The 17,838-nt window shown below is 54.8% G+C and overlaps 1 protein-coding gene across 1 annotated transcript in view; it reads left to right on the top strand.

Annotated features, from left to right (window-relative positions):
* The first annotated feature begins 2,529 nt into the window (after nt 1-2,529).
* LRP5 (LDL receptor related protein 5) overlaps nt 2,530-17,838 on the top strand; it is a 104,458-nt gene continuing 89,149 nt past the window's right edge. Inside the window, exon 1 of the mRNA XM_074336834.2 lies at nt 2,530-2,734. Coding sequence (XP_074192935.2) covers nt 2,659-2,734 — 76 coding nt within the window. The 5' untranslated portion in view covers nt 2,530-2,658. The remainder of the gene's footprint in view (nt 2,735-17,838) is intronic.

Consider the following 17,838-nt stretch of genomic DNA (forward strand, 5'->3'; position numbering starts at 1 on the left):
ATCTGCATAACTGAGTGTAGGGTCTTTAGCTCCTCAGTTTCCCTTCTCAGATTTAGAAACTTGACTTGAACTTTAGACCTAGTGTAGTTCCTATGGCGAGCCACCCTGGGCCCCCTTCCCCTCTTCTCCACAGCCAGTGCCCTTAGTGAGCCCCATTTGTTTTTCCTAAAGCATCCCAAATCCATTCTCACCATTCCTGAGCTCCCCACCCCTTGCCAGTCCAAGCTGCCATCTCTCCTGGCTGCTACCATGGTACCCAGTCCCCTCATTCCCTCTTCCCTCCTGACAACCTTGTTCCCACTTAGCAGCCAGAGTACTCCTTTTATAAATGTAAATCAGATCTTTTCACTTCATTCATTCAACAAACGTTTTGTACGCACCTAGTATGTGCCAGGCCCTGGTCTAGGTTCAGGGGATACACAAGGAGCAAAACAAATGACAGTCTCTGTTCTCATGGAGCTTCCATTCTTGGAGGGAAGAAAGGTAAGTTTAAACACTTAGTCTGTCAGATGTCACTCAGCGCTAAGGAGAAAAGTAAAGCGGAGAAATGCCCCAGGAAGAGGTGGGTGTTCGAGGGGGTGTGGTTTCCAATTTTCAAAGGCAGGTCAGGGAAGGCCTGGCTGAGCTACGGAAGATGTGGGGAAATAAACTATGTGGCTAACTGGGGTAAAGCAGTTCCAGCAGCGAGACCAGCAAGTGCAAAGGCCCTGAGGCAAGAGTGTGCCCAGTGTGTCTGAGGACCAGCGAGGAGGCCATTGTGTCTGGAGCAGGGTGACGGAGAGGAAGGAGGGTGCAGAGGAGGTTGGAGAGATAATGGGAGGGGTGTGGCCAGATCAGGCCCAGTAGTTGCCATAAAGCCTTTGGCTTCTATTCTGACTGACATGGGAGCCAGAGAAGATTCTTGAGCAAAGGAGGGATGTGATCTGACTTGTTTAAACAGGCTCATTCTGGCTGTGAGATTAGGCTGAAGGGGGTCAAGGCAGAAGCAGAAGACCCATGGAGGTGAGAGGGGACCCCAACAAGGGTAGTGATAGCACAGGTGTGAGAAGAGCGGGGAGTCTGCATCTGTTTTGAAAGTAGAGCCAACAGGATGTGCTTCTGGGGTTGGGCACAGGGTGTGAGAGAGGAATCAGTAAGGGTTTTGCTACTTAACACCCACGATGGCTCCCCACTGCTCTTGGGGTCCAGGTCTGATCTGCACTGGCCCCAGCTAGCTCCTGCTACTGCTTCGTCGGTCGTCCCTACCTCCCTAGTCAGACTTCCCTACGTCTCCTACGTCCAGACATTGCAGTACAATATTCCTCAGTTTTCATGGCATCCCTCAGTCTGATAATGGTATTTTGGGTTTTTTTTTTGTTTGTTTATTTTAAATTTATCTGTCTTCTTGTTTTTGCTTGCCTCTCTAGACTATCAGCCCCATTCAGGACAGAGACGTTCTGCCGGACCACTAGCTTTGTAAGGTTGTCACACGTACGTGAAGGTGAAGAATATTCGCATCTGTATCAGTTTTTGGTGATTTACCGCTAGTTCTCTCGCACCTGCAAGGTAGGCACTGCTTCCCTATTTTATAAGGGAGGAAAGTGTGGCGGGAAGGTTATATTTAGATCTGCCCAAGGGCACACCTGATTCTAGGAAGCCGCAGAGCCAGAGTTGGGGCCCGTGGTTTCCAGAGCCGGGGCTGTGCTCCCTCTGAGTCCCTCCTGTGCCCTGAGGGTCCAGGCAAAGCTGGACGCTCAGGTGGCCCAGAGCTGGGAAGATGAGGAGCTCAGCGCCTGCTTGGCGAGAGTCAGAGATGAGGTCTGCCATCCTAGAGGGGCTTTCTCGCTCAGCCCGCGTAGAAGGATGTTTAGAAGACCAGCGTGTCTTCGCTCAGAGTCTGTACCACAATGAATGTAGAGGGCGTCCGTTTAGTTTAAAAATAAAACCTCAGGCCCACCCCAATCCCAGCCCGTGTAGCTCCTGCCTCACTCTCTCATCCGCTTACAAGTATGTTCGCGCCCTGCGCCGATTCGCCGTCGTCCTCTGCCCTTCCGGGTGACCTCACCAGTGCGAACAGGTGTCGCCTGGCCGCCCGATCCGGCCCTGCCGTGGGGGCTGCGGTCGCGGGGAAGTGCACAGACCTGGCTCGGGGCCCCTGGCTTTCAGCCCCCAAACTGCTTCACTGTGTGCCCGCGGGCAACGCCCCCTCTCCGAACAACAACAACAAAAAAACCCCTGTGCCTCAGTTTCCCCCTTGGTAAAAACCAGGTACTTGCGGCCCTACAGGTGACACACCTGCTTCCGGGCCCCGGGTCCCGCGGGGTGAAAGCCCCGAGCCCGACCCCGCACCCCGAGGAGCCTGGGAGGCCTTCCCCGCGGGAGGCGGGGGGCGCAGGGAGGGCCGTGGGGAGAGCGCGCAAGGACCGCCTCGCCGCCGGCCGGCTCCGGGGGGCGCCCGCGGGAGGGCGCGGCCGGCGCGGGGGGCGCGGGCGGGCGGCAGCGGCGGGGGGCGGAGACGCGGCGCGGCTTCCGCTCCCGCGCCTCCTCCCTCCTCCCCCGTCGTCCTGGTCCGCGGCGCCCGAGGGGGAGGCGGCAGGCGCCGGAGCCGCGCGAGGAGCCGCCGCGCCGCGCCATGGAGCCTGAGTGAGCGCGGCGCGGGCCCGGCCGGCCCCGGATAACATGGAGGCGGCGCCGCCCCGGCCGGCGCCGCCGCTGCTGCTGCTCGCCCTCTGCTGCAGCCTGGCCCCCGCCGCGGGTAGGTGGGCGCGGGCCGCAGGGACAATGGCCCGGACGCCCTGGCGGCCCGCGGCCAAGTGCGCGGCGCGCGGTAGCCACTTTGCAAGTTGGGGGCGAGTTGGGGCGCGCGCCGCGGATCCCCGCTGCTCCCCGCCGTCCCCGCTGCCCGGGGGCCGCGCGCGGTCCCTTTGTCTCGCCCGCCCGGGCCCCTCTCGCGGACGCCGGGCCCGTCCGGAGCGTCCCGGGGCGGCGAGGAGGGTGCGCAGGCGGCGCCGACCCCGCCAGGTGCGGCGCGGCGCGGGCGGGTCCTCACCTGCCCGGGCCCCGAGGCGCGCTCGGAAGTGCGCCCGCGTGAAGCCAGCGGGCGAGGCCGTGCTGGGACCCTGGGCAGGCACCGAGCGGGGACTTTCGGCCCGGAGACAGGCCTGGCCGCCCTGCGTTGGGAACGCTTTGGCGAGCCTGTTTCCGATGGCCGCGCAGCCGGCCTGCGAGCTCCGAGAACTGATTTAAGTTGCAGAAAAAGTTCTGAGACAGGGCGCGGGGCGGCCTGGCCTGTTGCGCTGGCCTTTCATCTGCGTCGCAGTAGGTTTCCAAACGGACTGACACCTGCCAGGTGCCTGGACGATACGTCTGGCCGCTGGGGCCTCAAACAGTGACGCCGGGCCCGTGTCCACCCCACGGGCCGACTGTGTGGGGCCACCGCGGGGGTGACCTGGTCCCACAGCACGGCGTGGTGGGGCGCGTAGTGGGGCAGCGTGCTGGTGCCTCAGTTGGGCACAGCCTTGGGGACATGGAGGGCTGGGGACCTTTCTCTTCAACTTTTGGTGTGTCCCAAGGGGTGGAGTTGAGGTCAGGAGGGCTCAGGAAACCTAAGCGCCTGCGAAACGCTACACATGTTCTTTTAATTTGGAGATTGCCATGTGGTTTTTGAAGCAAGTCTCTCGCTACCTAAATCATTATCTTCTGACGTGAGTGTTGTTTTTCTGCAGTGTGGCTGGCCAAGTAGACACGGCCAGCAAGTCCTGTGCTCTTGGGGCTGCTGTTATGCTGGTGGCCGGTTTTTTGGGGGATGGGGGGGCCTCGGGTGCCTTTGTCTGAGCCTCTTCAAGACAAACAAGACAAACAGCTGTCTCTCTGGATATTTCCATTGTGGACATTGCAGCGAGGTGTACTGGCCTGGCTCTGTGGTCACATTCCCAGTGCTGTGGCCCCTCCACTGAGGTTTGGGGGGGGGGGGCGCGTTGCAGAGAGGCCATGGTTTCCTCAAGTCCCCTTGCCTCCTAGCCCAAGCCTAGAGACTGTCAGTGGTTTCACCCCAAATTTGTCTCAGGAACGTGTTTACGTTTCTCGGCCATGTCTGATACTAGCAAAACAAGGTGACGACAAAACAATGACAGTATCTGGGTAGTTCAGGCCAACGCTGCTCCTTTTCTTTCCGGAAATGCCTGGAACATGGAGGCAAAAGGGTTTTTTTGGGAAGATGTTTGTTTTAAAGGTGGGGTTTCTTAGCCTGCTCTGTTGATCTGCACTTCCTTGCAGTTTGGGATTTCCTGTACCTTTCGGGGTGACGGTTCCTGGAGGCGAATGCCTGTCGTTGTGTGGTTCGAGCCCCTAAGGAGATGAATCTTGTGTGGAATTCAGTTTTGTGTGAGGCAGAAATGCAGCTGATTATTTTAACATTAGGAAGCATGTCAGCACGAGGGTTTTAGAGCACCAGCTGATGTGGTGACCCAGGCCTAACATGGATGGACAACTCCTGGGACTCTTCTTGATATGGTTTGTCCCTGATTTCTGTGTTCGATTTATGCATCCGTCCGGAGTGCAGCCAGTAAGTTGGTAGCTCATTATTTTTCCTGATTGCTTCCTGTTGCAATTTGAAGCTGTGAGCCCACGGAAGTGCCTTTGTTCCTGGTCCCGGTACTGGGAATGGCCCAGGCTGCTCCCCTCTGGCCCCACAGCACTTGCTCCAGGCCCAGCCTGTCCAGGTCTACCCCCCACCCCCACCAGGGTAGTTACTGCACATGCTCACTGCCTGACCCACTGGGAGGGCCCAGCGGGTGGCTGTTGAGTAAACTAAATGCTGTGTGGAGTCCACTGAGAGAGTCCCCCCCAAAGGACTCTGTGCTTTTCAAAGCAGGGCCCCCATGCCTGTAACCTCCCATTCGGATCCAAGCATTTCCCCAGTCAACCCAAACGATCCAACATTTGCTGTGGAGATCCCGTCGTATTTGGAACCCGTCTAATTTCAGCAGCACTGTGTCACCGCTCAGGCATTTGCCAGAATTTGCACACTGGTTGGGCGGGGGTGTGTGTGGGGGTGCAGTCAGGTGAGGATCAAGCATGGCTGCCTGCCTATGGCAGGGGCTTGTCAGGGCTGAATGGGGGGCGCGTTGGGGTCAGACCAACCTGGTTTACATACATGCTCAGCAGCTTGTTGACTTTGGATGACTTACTTAGCTTCTATGCGTCCAGTATCCTCACCTGGTTCCCCCCCAAGCCCAGGCTGTTGGGAGCATTAAATGCTGTGTGAGAAACCCTTGGCACCATCCCAGTCCCGGGTGAGGGACTGGTGGTGGCAGAGCTGCAGTTTCTGTTGTGTAACGGGGTCCTTGATCTTTCTGGTCTGGAAGGTCTAGAAGCTGTTATTACACAGTCTGGATTTTTCTTCTCTGTGTGACCTTGGTTATCTCATTTACTATCTGACTCATTTATTGCTGTGACACTGAGACCGGAGTGCTTAACTGTGTGGACAGAGCCCAGGTGGCTGGGGGTCTAATTTGCACCTTGCTGCCTACTTTGGTAGGGGAGCTTGGATAGCTAACTCTCCCTTTGTGTGCCTCAGTTTTCTCTTCTGTAAAATGGGGCTAATAATATAATACTTCCTACCATGAGTTTAGTGAGTAACACGAGCTTGGCGCTGTACCAGCGCTTATTATGGTTGATGTTACTCTTTGGCGCCTGTGTGAGGTGCTGGGGATAGAATGACAGATGAGGCCCAGCTTTTGGTGCCAGCCATTCTGTGTAGAGAAAGAAGCTGACTGAACAGCTAGGGAAGAGGGGCGCCCAGGGGGCTCTCCCTCACAGTCCCAGAGCCCTGTCCTCAGGGACCAGGTGGTCTCCTCAGTTGAAAGAGGCCAGATCACGCTGCAGAGTCTGGATGTGAGCCAGAAGGCGATGGAAGCTTCTGGAAGACTTTAGTCAGGGGGGATATGAAATGCACGCTAGATTCAGGTCTGTCCTAGGTGAAAGGTGTTGAACTAACCTTTTTTTTTTAAATTGAGATGACATACACATAACATAAAATTAACCATTTTAAAGTGTACAATTCAGTGGCATTTAGTAGATTCACAATGTTATACAACCACCATTTTTTATCAAGTTCCAAAACATTTTAATCACCCCCAAATAAACCTCCATTCCCATTAGATAGTAGCTCCCATTTCCCCTGCTTACCAGTCGGCTTTCTGTCTGTTCTGGAATTTCATCTACATGGAATCCTATGCTATGTGATCTTTTCTCCTGGCCTTTTCACTTATTTAGTTTCACGGTTTTGAGGTGCATCCACTTTGGAGCATGTGTCAGCACTCCATTCCTTTTCACGGCTGAATGATATGCCATCAGAAGGATAAAGCACACTTGGCTTTTGCACTCCCCCATTGTTGGGTACTTCTCTCAGTGGGCACAGGCTGGGGGCTGTGATAGCCCCGTGGGGTTAGGACAGTGGAAGCTGGTTTAGGCTGGGCAAGGACGTGGGCAGATTAGCATTTAGCTCCTCCCGCCTTGGTTCAGAGACGTGAGAGCTGATGGGGAAGGGGGCAGAGGGGACAAGTTAAGGGCTGGTGCTTGCCTCCGGGGGAGCAGGGGCGCTGGGAGGTGGAGTCAGTGCCATGTTCAGTGTTACAGAAGCCCTGAGCGAAACTGGATATTTGTGGCTTATGAGGTCACTTAGCCCACTCTCAAAACGGGGAGGCTCTGATGGGAGTGAGGGGCTTTGTCCAGCCCCTTCCCATTGGGGGCCTGTTGACACATTTGCTCAGAAAGTGGTGGTGTGTGTGCTGGAGACAGGCCCCCTCTGCAGGGCCGTCCCGGGGACAGCACAGGTCCAAGTGCTGACATGCAGAGGCAGCTGCGGTTGCACAAAGAGCCGGCCCAGGGTCCCGCCCGCTGCGCCAGGCCAGTCTCTGCTTTCTCTTTAGCTCTGGAAAGCGGTTTGCTAGCTCTTGGCCTATTTCGTCATCTGCAAAACTAGTTGGGGTTCAGGAGCCAGTGTCAGGAGGGACCTGGATGGAGGTTGTTCTTTGGACAGGCCATTGTGGGAAGGACGTGAGAGGTTCTGTTCTAGGCCTCCAGGTTCCCTTTTAAAAGCACCCTGAGATTCCAAGTCCTAACACCCTCATCCAGTTGGAGGTCGGAAGTTGGTGTGAGATGTTGGGTGTCTGTGTCTGGTGCTCATTTGCCCCTGAAGGGTGGCTAGCAGCCCCGATCCAGGCCAGAGCCCCAGCCGGGAGCAGACCTGGCTGCTGGCCCTTCCCCGGTAAGTGGGGGAACCTCTGTGCCTCTAAGCCATGTGGGGCACGTGCCAACCAGGGCACACCCTTGCCCACATTAGTTCTGCCCAGTCTTGAGCCCCGAGCAGGCCGGTTATCTGTGTGGCTCTGGGGCCAGTCTTTGGTTTCTAATTTGTCCCAGTTTGCCTGTCACCCAGTAGGGGACAGTTAGCTCTCCGCTGGCCTGCCCACTGGCTCACCCTGCCTGGGAGTATTTGCCTCGTGCTCTTGAGGTAGCAGCAGCCACGTGGCACTGGAACCTCAGGTGGTGATCAGTCTGTGCCCAGGTCACATGTCCTTTGTCTCTTGCTCTGGACCCCCTGGAGGTTGTCATGGTGGCGTTATCTGTGAGGAGGTGGGGAGATACTACTTCCTGGGTGTTTTATTTGCTTTATTGGTCGGTATTTAATTCAACATACACTGTTTGAGTGCTTTCAGTTTGCCTCGAAGTAATTTTTCTAGTGGTTAAACTGAAGCGAGGATTTGCTCAGGGAGGAGAGTGGTTTAGCCTTTTGGGGGTGTCTCATGCGCCTCGGAGAATCTGATGAAGGCCCCTCTCCCAGGAAGTCTCTTGCCCTCTGGCGCTACAGTGCTGGGTGCGCTGGGACCGTGCAGCTTAAGAGGGGGCTGTCTGGGCCGGGACGGGTAGACAGGGCTCTCTAGAGGCATAGCGAGGTGGTGGCCTGCAGGCTGGCCTGGACCCAGAGCCTCAGCGTGTGGCTGAGCCGGACCTCCCCGTCTGGGCCCCTCGCTGGCCACCGCACTGTGCCATTCTGCCAACGGCCCCGCCAGCACTCACAATTGCCCACAAGGCCTTTGGTGGTCATCAGAACTATGTCCTCAGAGGCCCTGGAGTCAGGGCCCAGGGGCCGAGCTGCCCGACTGCCCGTGTGAGGCTGGCAGGTCACTCAGCTTGCTGTGCCTCAGGTTCTTCATCTGTAAAACATGATGACAATGGTACCCACTGCAGGGGGCTGTGTGAAGCTTCAGGGTCCAAGCTGGTAGTGTTCAGGCTTTCTCTGTGGGACTGGGCAGCAGGGGTGGGCCGAGTGGGCAGGCTGACCAGCCCTCGCCAGGCTGACACTTACCCTCCTGTGTCTGGCCATGTGGGCTCTGCTTGGTGCCGTGACATAGGGAACTGTCCCTGGAGCCAAGGCCCAGAACTGTCCCCAGGATCCCCTCAGGCTTGGCACGGCACACCGTGCGCCCCATGGGAGCAGGTGTGGGCCGCTGGGGATCCTTAGATCTGGCGGTTTCTGCTGGCCTGGCTGAAAAACTACTGTCCTGGGATCTGCCTTCCCCCTTTCCCTTTCGATTCTTTTAAATTCGGAGCCACTTTTTTATAGTGGTAAAATATATGTGACATAAAATTTGCCATTTTCACCATTTTTATGTGTACAATTCAGTGGCATTAATTGCATTCACAGTGTTGTGCAAACATCACCTCTGTCTATTCCCCAGTGTTTTTGTTACCCCAGATGGAAACTGCACCCGTTAAGCATTCTCCATTCCCCCTGCTCTGCAGCCCCCGGGCACTTCTAATCGGCTTTTCTGTGTCTATGCATTTATCTACTCTAGGTACCTCCTTGTGGAGTCGGCCACTATTTGTCTTTTTGTGTCTGGCTTATTGCTTTCCGTGTAATGTTTTCGAGGTTCATCCAAGTTGTAGTGTGTGTGGAAGCACCGTTCCTTTTTATGACTGAATAATATTCCATTGTGTGGATAGAGCATACTTGGTGCATCCGTTCATCCCTGATGGACACTTGGGTTGTTTCCACCTCGGGCTATTGGGAAGAATGCTGCTGTGAACATGGGGGTACAAGTATCTGTTTGAGTCCCTGCTTGAACTTTTGGAATTGCTGGATCACAGGGGCAGTTCTCTGTTTAACATTTTGAGGAACCATCAAACTGTCTCCCACAGAGGTTACACCATTTTGCATTTCCATCTGCAACGCACAGGAATTCCAGTCTCTCCAATCCAGGCCAGCACTTCTTTTCTCCTTTTTCAGTTCCAGCCGTCCTAGTAGGTGTGACGTGGTACCTGGTTGTGGCTTTGAGTTGCATTTTCCTGGTAGCTAATGACATTGAGCATCTTTACATGTGCTTGTTGGCCACTTTTTTTTACAAATATATACCGGGGGTACCCAAAAAATGTACACACGTTTTTAAGAGATGGTATCGATGCTCACGCAGTAGTTGGCTGTAATCAGAAGTGTATGGACGCTGATGGGAACCACTTTGAGCACCTCTTATGATCGCAGAAGTCATATGTGACTTGTATTCATCTTTTGTTATTGGTATATACTGAGTATTACAATTAATACAGTTTTTTCCTTTCTTAAAATGTGTATACTTTTTTTTTTTGGCACCCTCTGTATGTATTTTAAATGCAAGACATCCATGAATACATGTAAACGGCTTAAGCATGAACCATGGTCCCCTCTTTTGTGACGATGAGTGTCCTTGTTTGTTGCCTGTTTCAGTTCTCTCCTCCAAGATGACCAGACCTTTAATACATTTTTTTCACGTGTTACATTTTTTTGAACGTGTACTCCTATCTTTTACATAAATCCAGTCACCCCCTATCATCCTATAGCGTGTCTTTTTCACTTGCTAATGTATCAAAACCGTTTTCTGTATCTTTACTTGTAGGTCGTCATTCTTTTTAAAAGCCAAGTACTGTTTCACAGTACGGGTGTACCATATGTCAGGCCTTGACCCAGTTCAAGGGCATTTACGTTTTTCCAGGCTCTGTTGCAAGGCCTGACGCAGTGAACAGCATGGTTCTCACCTGTGCACGTGTATACAAGCATTTCTGTAGGATACATTCCCTGTCAAAGAGTATATCCGTTTATAAGTTTACAAAGATACTCACAAATTCCTCCAAAGGCCCTTTTAAACATTGTACCCATTTTCATGTGTGCAAAAGCCCTTTTGGAGGAATTTTATACCCAATTTATACCCTACCAGGCATCAGTGAGAGAATGTGCTTTCCCGTATCCTCTCCAAAGCCAGCAATTACCAGATTCTATTTTTTAAAATCAATTTGGTTAAAACTATAATACATTTTGACTTGCATTTCCCTTGTTACTGGCTGATTGGCCATTTGTATTTATTTTTCTGCGTAATTGCCCACTCTTATCCTTAGCCCATTTTTCTGTCAAGTTGTTTATCTTTTTCTTATTGCTTTGTGGGGACTCTTTATTTGGTACGGACATCAATTGTTATATGGTTTTTTCTCCTAGGTTTTTCTCTGGGTTTTGTGTTTTGTATTCAGACATTCTTCTGTCTGCTTTGTAAGGCGGGGGGCACAGTATGAACTGTCCCTGCCTCCTCCCCCCTCAGTTAGTGGACAGGGAGGGGTCCCAACACCTTAACTGACTGGCTCATCCTATCTCCATTCATTTAAAATGCCACTCTTTCGTGTACAGTGTCCACAGATGCTTGGCTGTTTTTTTTCTGGACTCCTCTGTTCTCCGTTGACCTGTGGGTGTCTTTCTATATCAGTAGGCTATTGTTTTAGTCTCTGTAGCATCAGTGTATTTTGAGATCAATTGTGCAATTCCCCCTTCATTGCTCTTTTGAAAAACCTTGTGTGGACGCTTGTACATTTACTCTTTTGCGATAAACTTCAGAGTCAGCCTATCCTTTGATCTCTTCATCTGGGGACGGTACATGGTGACATTCAACAGGTGTCCGAGGGCTGGACTTTAGAGGTGGTCTCCCACAAGCAAGCAGGTCTCTGGCTGTGGCCATAAATTCATCTGTGGCTGCGATGGAGCGAGTCTGCACGTTTTTGGTTTCTGTCAGCACCTGGAGTGCTTCAGAGGTGACGTTTGTGCTGAGTTGCCTGAGACGATCCTGCTGCCTCGCTCACACCAGCGTCTGCTCAGGAAACAATCCCTAACACAACTAATTCCAGCGTTACCCAAAGGCAAGTATAATTACCACGTAAATGATTGCTCCCCTCCCCTAGCTCATTCCAGAACAAAATGTGAGCAACTTTAATTTCTTCCCCAGGCTGTACCCGTCCATTAGCCCAGATGAGGAGGCGGTACCTGCCTAGCCAAACTCTCAGGAAATTGCTCAATGGGGCATTAAAAGCCGCCAGAGCACGTGGCCCGGCCAGCTCTGGTGTCTGGGTGCCTTCCAGCTGAGTTGTCACTGCCCAGGTCTCTGCGTGAGTTTGCTTAGTGCCTGGTTGACTGGGGTGTGTGTGTGTGGGGGGTGTGGTTTGTGCTGTATTGTGGGCAAGCGGGCAGTGCCAGTTCCCAGCCCTGGCTGCCGTGGCCTCCCCTGCCACTGTCCCCTTCTTCAAGATGCTCATCACATCTGCTGTGGCCGCTGCAGCCCTCCATCCTTGCCTGGCTCTCTGCTGCAGCTCCTAGGTTGGGCAGGACCCGTGCACGGCTGACTGCCCACTTGGAGTGTCGCAGGGGGGTTTGCACTGGTTTCATGGTGTCACCTGCGTTTGCACAGAGTTCTCTCCCGGGGGACAAGCGGAGTGTCAGCTCACAAGGGCTGAGATGCTGGACCTCTAGCCCTGCCAGGGAGCAGCCTCCAGTGCAGGGGACTTGTTTGTGTCCTCTGCCCAGACGGGAGTATGTCCCCGGTCATTTTGGTGCAGGCTGTGGCCACAGCACTGCCTCTCCCTGCGGAGCTGGTGACCACCTGGCTGATACCTGTGACCAGAGCAGCCCTAAAGCATGTCATCCTTTGCCCAGGTCCTCGATCTGCTAGGCTGGGTGCAGGGTGCTGTGTCCGCGGGGAGGCTTGGAGACAGGGTGGGCCCAGTGTGGGTCTGTCTGCTGCCCAGGGTGGTCTCTGCGTGTTCCCCACACAATGTGCAGCAGGCTGGTGGGGTGGCCGGCTGAAGGCTTGCGTGTTTTCAGTTAATTTCCCCACTGCTCAGAAGTTGCTTGAGCAGCGAACGGTGAGATGTATGGAGGATTGCTCGAGATAGGAGAGCAGGAGAGAGAGCAGTTTCCATCCTTTGGGCTCCCATTTCTAGTTTTTTAAACAATTTCCCTCTGGTTGAGAGATTGTATACTTTCAAGGAAAGTACGTTTGTTAAATAATAAACTTTCCTGCTTATTGATCCCAGACGTGCACGATTGCCAAGCAGATCTGGTTGGCGTTCTGTTGCAGGGTTTCCATTATTCCCTCACCCAGCAGTTTCCATTTGGCTTTTCAGCGTTGAAAGCACCTCTCGGAGCCAGCACACCTCGTGGCTCCTTGGGCTGTGGCCCCAGGTGGGAATAACTGTTTTGGAGGGTGAGGCGGGTCTGCTCCAGGCTCCAGGCCGGTCTGGCTGTGAAGGAGCCCTGGGCTTCAGGCAGGCGCTCGCTCCGGACAGGCCCCCTCGGAGCTCTCTCCCAGGCCAGCCCTTCTCCTGCTGGCGTGTGTCTCTGTGTGCCCAGCTCCCGAGCACATGGACGGACCTTCCTTAGCGTCCTCCGTGCACCAAGACCTTCCTTTACGCCTCACCCCACTGCATCCTCAGGCCTGTCTGCGTGGGGGCGCTATGATTATACCCCAACAGGTGAGGAAACCGAGGACCAGAGAGGTTAACGTTCTTGCTCACGACCGCAAAGCTGCATGGAACCAGGAACGTGAGCCAAGCCGGAACAGGTGGAGGGGCCAGGATGGAATGTGGCCGAAGGTGGGACCCCACCCCACGCGCTAGCCCCCACCCTGGGGGCTGTGCCGAAGGATGGTGTTAGGGAACCGCTCCACCGTGGGCCTGTGAGGGGGCAGTTTTACAGGCTTTCCAGGCATTTAATGACTAATCCGATTTTACCATGATAGGGGCTTAAGTGTCTGGGATCTCAGGGGGTGTTGTGTTTTTGACGGGGGTGGGGGTGGGGGAAGGGGAGGTTCAGAGTCTTTCCAAGCTTCACTAGCTCATCAGCAGAGCAGGGTGGTGCAGCATATCGGAATTCTGTCCACGATGGGTGAGGCCCTCGAGTGACAGGGACGTATTTGGTTCAGGTGTCCCTCTCCCGCTGTTTGTAAGTGTGAAGAGAACAGGTGGGCCTTGTCCGTCCTGCCTGCCTGTAGTACTTAAGCCCAACCTGCTCACCAGTGGGCACGCCTCAGGCCACCGTGGCATGGTGTGTGCTGGCCTCCGAGCAGAGCCGCTGTCTCAGGCACCTCCAGACTGAGGCCACGCTGAGCCCCAGCCTCCTTCCTGGCTGCCCCCCCCCCCCCCCCAGTTTTGCTGTGAACAGCTGAGGGGGCTGCCAGAGGAATCCCAGCAGCGAGCCCGCCCAGCCCCTGGGCCTGGAATCCAGGGCCCCTCCACCTGTTCCGGCTTGGCTCACATTCCTGGCTCCACTCAGCTCTGCCGCCGTGGGCAAGAAAGTTAACCCCTCTGGGCCTCCGTTTCCTCACCCGTTGGGGTATAATCATAGCGCCCCCACACAGACAGGCCTGAGGATGCAGTGGGGCGAGGCCGTAAAGTGCTTCGCACAGGCCGCCTTTGGTGAGCGCTCAATAATTATTAGTTATTAGGATTATTATGGCAATTATTATTCTCTGGGGAGAGAGCCCTCGGGGTCCTGGAATCATGTTCTACTCAACTGCAAGGTGGCCAGCCTGGTGGAAACCATCTCAGCTGGGTGGACCCCTCTGCCCATCACTGATTAGAAGGTGGAGCGTTGAGTTGGTTAATTGCCTCCAGGACCGAATCTGTTTCCTTGCCTAGGTTTAGCTGGCATTTGTTTTGTAGCTGGAGGCCTGGTGGCGTGGGCTCTGGAGCCCTGCGATGGGGAGTAGATACAGGAGTCTGAAGGCGCACTCGTCCGGCCTCTGCCGTCAGAGGTGTGGCCATCGGGCGTTTCTGCTTCACGCCTTCATCTGGAGACCATCCGTCTATTTGTAGGCATTGCCAGTGTACCCCCTGCCGCTCAGGACATCGTTAGGAACCTTGCTTGCTTCTTCCCCTGTTGCCTTTCTTCCCTGACAGCCTGCTAATGAGCCAGCCTGGCCGGCTCGCAGGGCTGAGGCCTGACCAGCAGCCCTTCCCCTTCCCACTTGGTCAGCTTCCCCCTGAAGGCAGAGGAGGGAGCCCGGCGTCCCTCGGATGGTCAGTACCTTTCCCTTAGACTGCTGACTGGGCTCTGTGCCCAGCAGGTACTCTGAGAGCTGCTGCTCTTCGGGCCGTGTGCCAGGCCGCGTCTGTAACGTGGAGGGTGCAGCCCACTACCCTCTCTTTTGCAGCCTGGGGTAGGAGCCCTCTCTCCGCACCTGCCCTCTGTCCACGAGCCCAGGTGGGACCTGCCTCTTGTTGGCTGGGCAGGCGCCTGGCTTTCCTGACTTCCTGTTGTTGCCTCTAGCCCTGGAGTAACTTAAGCCTCTAGCAGGTGTGTGCTGACTGGCTCCTGTGTGCCCGGCACAGAACTAGGCTCCTGGGAGCAGGATGGGCACAGGCAGGCAGGGGCCCCGTCCTCATGGCTGGCGCAGGCGGGGCCAGAGAGCAGTACAGCACAAGCTGACCCTCGGCCAGCGGTGTGCGACGGAGTTGACGGCTGTGAAGGGAGAGCAGTGCTGTCCTCCCGTGCCTGCTGCCCGGGCCTGGCTCCTGTGCCACCTGGATGCGTCTCTCCCTCTGGGGAAAGCACAGTGGCCTCTCTCCCTGCAGGCTGGCCTCCTGCGGCCTGGCAGGTTATTCTTCCACTGTTCCGACTTTCATACCAGCCCTGAAGGCAGGGAGGCCAGCTCTGTCTCCATGGCCGCCGATGAGGCTCAGAACGGGACGTGGGTTTGCAGAGTGAAGCAGTGAGGGGCAGGCGCTCCCTTAGGAGCATTAGGCCCTGTCGCATAGGAGACGTGTAGCTCCATGCTTAGAATCCCCAGGGCACCCGTGTGGTCCCCGTGAGGGGTGTCCCCGGGGGAATGTGGAGTCGTGCTCCTGGGTTTCTGTGTGGCTTTAGCGCTCGGTGTGTCCATGCCCCTGTCCTACAGATGGGAACACTGAGTCTGAGGAGGATGGGGACCTTGCCCGATGTCCTACACAGCGGTTATCTTCCCTTCCCGCCTTGGCTGGTGGCGGCCTGGTTGGGCAGGATGGTGCAGCGTATCGGAACGCTGAGCTGAGTTAGGAAATTGTCCCAATCCATGATGGGTGAGGCACCCGAGTGACAGGGATGTATCTGGTTCAGGTGTCCCTCTCCCGCTGTTTATAAGTATGAAGAGAGCAGGCGGGCCTTGTCCATCCTGCCTGCCTGCAGTACCTAAGCCCAACCTGCTCTGGGCGCCCCAGAGGTGAGCAAGAGGGGCTGTTGACCCACCAGCCTGGCCCGGCTGCTTCTCTGAAGCATCGGCTGCAGCGTGCGTTTCTTATTCTGGAGGACAGAGGGTTGTGCTGGACAGGATGAGGGCGTGCGGTCAGGTGGTGGGCGGCAACTGTCCTGTGGGGACCCCGACAGAGGCCATGGGTCGTGCCTCCTCATGGGCATAGGGGAGGGTCCCTGCAGCGCCTGGGGGGGCAGATCCACTGTCTGGATGCGGCTCTAGTCCCACCCTTCTGCACAGAGATCCAGGTCATTCGGTTGCCCCGTTAGGCAAAATGAATGAATTTCAAGTACTGTGGGAAGAACCTGGGCATTTGATCTTCCCTGATTAGCTAAGTGTGACTTTGGGCAGGTTACTTTGTCCCCTTCTGCCTCAATTTCCTTGTCTGTAAAATGAGGTGACAATAGTCCCATCTCCTGTTAGGAACAAGTGATGTCAATTGCAGGGAGCAGCTCACTCGCTGTGACTCAGAAAGGGCTCTCTGGGGTAGAGAAAGGGACACCTCCCTGGAGCTCGTCCGATTTTCTCTGTGGGGAATTCTGTTTCATCTTTATGGACCTGTTTGCAGAGTCCCTGGCACACTGGGGGAGTTCCCCTAGGCCCTGCAGAACCCTAATTATGGGCGTCTCCTCATTCTTGCGAACCTCCAGACCCGACGCTTAGCTTGGTTTCCGGGATAATCAGAGCTGGTGCTGGGTGCTGAAATTTACAGGCAGCCCCCAAACCCACATGGGTACTCGGTGAGATGCCAGCTCCTCGAAGAACGTCAGCACGTCAGAGGCTTCAGCAGGTACCAGCAGGCAAGCAGTTACAAGCAAACCACGGGGAGGGCGTTTGAGTTTTCTTTCATGTGATGGTTTTCATTTGTCCACGTTGCATGGGACAGACGTGTCTTGAGCCTGAGGTGTTTTTGTTTGGCTCTGGGTATCAGCCTGTGGACCTCGGCACCCAGGTGGCTGCTTTTTCCCCTAGAAACGGTAGATCATTTGAAAGCAGAGCCTCCCAATTTTGCCCCATAGAAAGGAGATTTTGCAGTGTGATGGTAAAATTGGCACGTCTTCATTATTATGATTTTTGTGCAACACTTCAAGAAAATAAAAGCTGGTACAAAGGTATGTTTGTTTCTGAAATGTGTTTCCTTTCCCAGATGTTCTTTTCTGCCAGTTCCAAAATGCACTCTGAGCTCAGTTCTCCAGTTTCCTCTGCAGGCAGAACAATGAGATCTCTGTAAGCACGCGGGGAAAACGCCAGTGGGCCTGGGGAGGGCTTCTCCCGCCTGGGGGGAAACGGCCGGTCTCTGCCAGCCCGGGTAGAGATCCGCTGACTGTCAGGGGTTGGGCGGTCTGCTGGCCCATGGTGGTAACTTGCAGGGTGGTGGCTTAGAGGTACCACAGCGGTGCAGGCCTTTGTTCTGGGTCCTTGGGTTTGCTGGGTGGCCTTGAGCTAGCCAAATGTTTGCATCTGCGTTGCGTTCCTGGAGTCTGGGTCTTGGTACTGGATCTGTTACCTGCAGTTGATCTGGCCCCTTTCCTCTTTTTTTCCCCCCCATCTTTCTGGCATCGAACACTGGTCCCCATCCAAAGGACAGGTCTCTAGGACACAGTGCAGATGTAGAGTTGGCGGGAGAGCCAGGTAGGACTGAGTGGGTGTCCCCAGAGTCCAGTGGGGCCCCTGGCTGCTCCGTCTGTCGCTGTTTTCTTGAGATTGAGTGTGTGTGTATGTGTGTGCATGTACGTGCTCCTTTGAGGGGCTGTGAACCACACACATACACACACGTGCACATACACACACAGTATCCTCAGAGGTGCCTCCTTGGTTGATTTCCAAGGACAGCTAACAGACCTGTAAAAGCTTGCACTCTTGGCGGTTTGGAAACTAGTCTCCATTAAGAATAATCTATGGGGTTGCTTTACGTGGGGCATGCATTTAATGAAAATCTTTATTTTTCGGTCAATGCATCCTGCCTTAGAACACCCGAGATACAAATATCTCAACTTGATAGATAAAAACAGCTAACATTTATTGCATGTGTGCATTGGAACCGGCAGGTTCTAAAAAAAAATGTTCATTGATTGACTCATTTAATCCTTCCTGCCGCTGTGGGGGCTGGGTGCCATCACTACCCCTGTTGTAGAGATGAGGGAACTGAGGCTTGAGGAACTTGCTCAGGGTCACGCGGGCACTAAAATGGGCAGCCTGAGGCTTTACTACCCGCCTCTTTATCGTCATTCGAACTATAAAAGTGTTTTATTTCATCTCTAAAGGAAATTGGCTGAAGAGC

The sequence above is a fragment of the Rhinolophus sinicus genome, chromosome 14 (genome assembly GCF_057876585.1).
Source record: "Rhinolophus sinicus isolate RSI-liver-muscle chromosome 14, RSI-T2T, whole genome shotgun sequence".
Classification (NCBI taxonomy): Eukaryota; Metazoa; Chordata; class Mammalia; order Chiroptera; family Rhinolophidae; genus Rhinolophus; species Rhinolophus sinicus.